Genomic DNA, 4,776 nt, shown 5'->3' on the forward strand with positions numbered 1-4,776 from the left:
CTAATTCAGGTTCTTACATAGGTTGTGTAATAGTCTCTAGCCCTCATAGTTTTGTTCTGTCCATTTGTCTCCTTGGTTCAAATAGGCCACAATGCTCTTTGTGCCAGCCATTGATAACTATAAACATTTTAAAAAATAATTAGTACAATCATAATCATTTTGCGGAAATTCTTTATTAGTCCCAAAATTAACTTGACAAGAGCAACAAAATCGAAAGACGTATAAATACGCAATCATCATTTATTATGACCATCTTGTTAATTTATAAACTAATAAAATCATGCGCAATATAAATTTTATTAAGGTGAGATACTCTTATCTACCAACCTTAATCAATATATCCAACAACATACATCTGATTCTCTTAATCAATAACATTCATTATTATTATTGTCTCAAATGCACAGTTATTTCGTTGTAAATCAACTCCCATAATAACATGGTTCAGACGGCTTGCACACCTTATAAGCATAAGAGATGTATAAATGCCAAACTTCTGTAAACAGAGCGTCGACTTTGCTGCATTATATTTAAAATAGCATATGGCTATGAATAACAGTACATCATCTTGCTTGTTCAATCAGTGAGTCAATATACACATGTGGTATTGACCGTACTGTATTGATTTGTTTCCGTCTGACCTTAAATATGGTATATATAAGGGTTGATTGTCAATGAAACACACATGCAATGCAAAAAAAAACGTCCTTTTGTCATTCTCGTTATCTTGCTAAGGTGAGTGTACTCTCATAATTTATGATAATTGATAATGTTCAATAATTAACCACATGCGCCATTGCAAAAATGAATGTTCTTTAGCTAAAAGACAGTAACATTTGACGAAAAATGAAAGGTAGTATGCAGCAGCTTTTTGATTCACAAACTGATAATTGCATACTAAAATAATTGACACAATTAACAAGTGCAACTCGTATAAGTAACCATATCAGTTTAGTATTTTAATTAATTAGGACTCAGATACTAGTTTATACTCTCTCTGATACCAATGTACAAAAATAATTACGATATATAAGACGATATTAATAAGGTGTATAGTCACTCACCTTGCTAAATCGGGAGAGTAGTATATATATCTCGAACTTGCAAAATCTTCCAAGTAATTGCTCCAGGACAACTTTAATTTTAAACTAGTATCACGAATCCGTCGATCTAGGTATTGATCACTAGGACCAATACCTATAGCTTCACAACCCAAGAACCTCCCTTCTATTGTGTAGAGAAACATGTATTTTAGTTGTGTGATTTTTTTGGATGATACAAATGCCTCCCAAAAACCTTCTATTTATAGGCCTAGGAGAACACGGTTTTTCTCTAAGAAAATCGTGTACTCCAATGGTTTCTCTAATAAAACCATGGGAGGAAGACCATGTTTTCTTATAAACCATGGGTCTCAAATGTGTTTTTCTACAAAACCATGTCCATTTGTCCCAAACAATGGGCCACTCACAGTTTATCCAAACGATCTTTAGAAAACTACGGAATAAAATGTTTCCGACTCATGGATGGATCCTTCGACTATTATCTAACATAAATCTTAACTATTAGTCAAAACCTCTTTGAAAAGTGATTACACTTTTAAACTTTAGACATTATTGTACTAACATGATGTTTAACTCAAAGCCTCAATTAAATTATGTCGAACACTTATTACTTGATTTGTTACTAAGGTGATTTATCAATTTTACAAGATACTATTAACATTCTCTTAGGAATTACCCCATTGATAATAATATTGATTAAAATAGTTTTCACAATTCTTGAAATGTAAGGTGTTTTTAAAGAATGGAAGAGAGTAATATGGTATAAAATATAAGGTGAGTACATAGTAGCATAATAGAATCCATTCAAATCTAAATACATTTTTTACTTCTTTCAAGAACTTATGAAAAAGATCCAACATTAATTTTAACAAAAATCAACTTTAATTTGTCACATTTTTGGAAAATAAGATCATATTTGATGCCAAACACTACAAAAGCATAATCAGTTTGACTATGACTCATAAAAGACACAATTTAATTTGATCAATAGTTTTATAAAAACTCTATGTTAGCAAAACAAATTATATATTAATAACTTGATTTTTCTCATAATTAAAAATTATGGAATGGACTTTCGAAGAGAACAAGGCATTTGAAAATGGTCTTGTAGAATTAGGTCATGACAACCCAAATTTAGTCAAAGAATTATCCCTTAGATTTCCTGGAAAGACGATTGAACAAATCCAAAATCACTATGATGCATTATTAAGAGATGTTGAGATAATTGAATCAGGTTGTTTTGATGAAAAACTTGATGATTTATATGGTTACAACAGCAAACAAGAAGGATCAAATATACAGTCAAATGTACTAAATACTCGTGTACAAAGGAGAAGGGGCATTCCTTGGACTGATGATGAGCATGAGTAAGTAAATTGCCTAAATTTTTGATTTCATATTGTTAATTAATTGGATTTTGTAGTTAAACGAATGTTGTGTAAAAGTGATCAAGGAAAAAAAACAGTTAAGAAAAACTAAAAATATAAAATACCTTCACACAAATTTTTGTGTAAGACCGCCTCACACAAGAATTTGTATTTGTTAATTGATAATTGTTGTGAGTTAAGGGTTAGGCAGTTAACGGAGGTTGTTATTCTCTATAAATTGGTGTAAGAATATTTATTAATATAGTAACTAAGATTCATAAAATAGGTATGACAAGATACAAGATGTATACAAAATAATATTATAGAATTTATCGAGTTATTATGATAAAATAGTTACTAACAATATACATTTTGCATAACATACTTGCTAAGGTTGATTTATAATTTCAAATATTTTGTATGTATATTTCGTAGCATATTAATCCATATTTTTTTTAATCATATTTAATTTTGATCAACATTTTAAGAAACTGATTAATGGACCTATAATTAGTACAAATCATATAACAAAATAAATATAAATATTCATTGAAAAATAAAGTAATTTCAACTTAAAAGTTTAACTAAAACTTAATTCCCAACATGAGGTTCATATAGGTTTGGTTTATTCCAAACCTACATGAACACCATATTGGTAATTAAGTTTATACCAAGACTAAAATGAGAATTATTTTTATTCTCAACACCGTTTGCGGAAATCACCCTGATATCAATTATAAAGTATAGAAAACATAAATAAGATCACATTTTTTTATACACTAAAATAATTTTACGATAATAATGTAGAATTTCGTAAGAGAGTTTGTGTAACACCTCCTCTTACCCGACCAAAGTAATCGGGAGTGACACCATCTCGATTTCCCGAGGCATAATCGGAACTTCAATTAAGTAACATTTTATTAATGAATTACATAAGTGAATAATACAATATATAAGTTTCACACTACTACAACCTTTTTAACGAAATATAAGACGACTAACGTATGACAAGTCGAATAAACACAAATGCTCGTGGGTCGGTCCATATCCTGCTCATAAAAAAGGCTAAACTTGTACTCCAAAATGCTCCCCATTTTATCGGAAATATCATATAGATCATCATCGGCCATCTCAATTAAAGAAGGTAATAGTTTACACATAGCCAACACACGTCAGTTTCAACAATGCAAACACTCACGGAATAATGACATGTGAATATGAACATGCAATGCAATAGTGAAGCACACAAGTCACAAATATCTATCCACCACATCTCCACATCCATATATAACCTGGTGACGGCATCACAATACCGCCACCAAACAGCCAGACCGTAGCCCATAAAACAGGTACGCGGGACGCACCCGTGGTACCAAGCCCGGGCGCTAACTGGACCCTTGTCAGACGTCGTGATACCACACGAGTCCCTGCGTACTCAAGCCATAAACGTGCACGTTCTCCTTGGAGTGGAAAACTCTAAAGAGCGACCCGAGCGTAAGACGGTCTCCCGAACCACCATACGTCTCCTGAAAAACCACACAACACAATCACAACTCCATGATCCTCCACCAATGTCTACCAACAACCACAAGTAAATAATATGCATCAAAATGTATATCAATTATGCTTCTTTCACATTAACATGAACCACAAATATGCAATGAATACATGTACCCATAACGGCCATAAGCACTCCAACAATTTAAGTCACCTTATCTCATTATCATGTTATAATGCAACTCCAACACATTACGAGACTAACAACAATTACCAATTATCAGGTTATAATGCAGTTCCAATGAAAATATGAGACCATAACTAATTACCCATCATCATGTTATAGTGCAACTATAACAATTAATATGAAATTAATGACAAAATCGAGTAGAGAAATCCTACCCTTTAGCAAACTCCATAAAAGCAAGCAACTTGTTAGAATTCATCTTCCATCAAGTCTACTCCTATAATTACCCAAGTAATTCCTATCACAATCATGTTCTACAACAATATAATAAATATAATTAGTTAATACAATCATCTAATTACCCAAATCCCCAATCAATTTACCCAAATAATAAAACCTCCATTTCCCTTCAATTTTTAGGGTTTGGGTAACAAATAAAAAGATTAAAAGAATAATTAAAGACTCACAATATGAAAAAAGGAAAAGGAAAGATGAAGTATGATGTTAGATCCTCAAATCCAAAGCTAAATCCTCTTGAAGATGTTAGGGAATGTTTAGTGAAAGTCTAGGTTTAGGGAAGAGAGGCGGAAATGATTTGCAGTTTCACAAAACACGATTTATAATTTCCCGCTGCAAACACGTTACTCGATCGAGTAACTGACTT

General features: G+C 31.8%; 1 protein-coding gene across 1 annotated transcript; it reads left to right on the forward strand.

The window, feature by feature from the left end:
• Positions 1-2,123: 2,123 nt before the first annotated feature.
• LOC141607379 (protein RADIALIS-like 4) lies at positions 2,124-2,432 on the forward strand. The gene has a single exon (XM_074426731.1). The coding sequence runs from the start codon at positions 2,124-2,126 to the stop codon at positions 2,430-2,432; it is 309 nt and encodes a 102-aa protein (XP_074282832.1).
• Positions 2,433-4,776: the final 2,344 nt, after the last annotated feature.

This window comes from Silene latifolia, chromosome 10 (assembly GCF_048544455.1).
Source record: "Silene latifolia isolate original U9 population chromosome 10, ASM4854445v1, whole genome shotgun sequence".
NCBI classification, from domain to species: domain Eukaryota; kingdom Viridiplantae; phylum Streptophyta; class Magnoliopsida; order Caryophyllales; family Caryophyllaceae; genus Silene; species Silene latifolia.

Excerpts from the sequence above, each read along its gene's own strand:
- LOC141607379 (XM_074426731.1), top strand. The coding sequence starts at position 2,124 with ATGGAATGGACTTTCGAAGAGAACAAGGCATTTGAAAATGGTCTTGTA.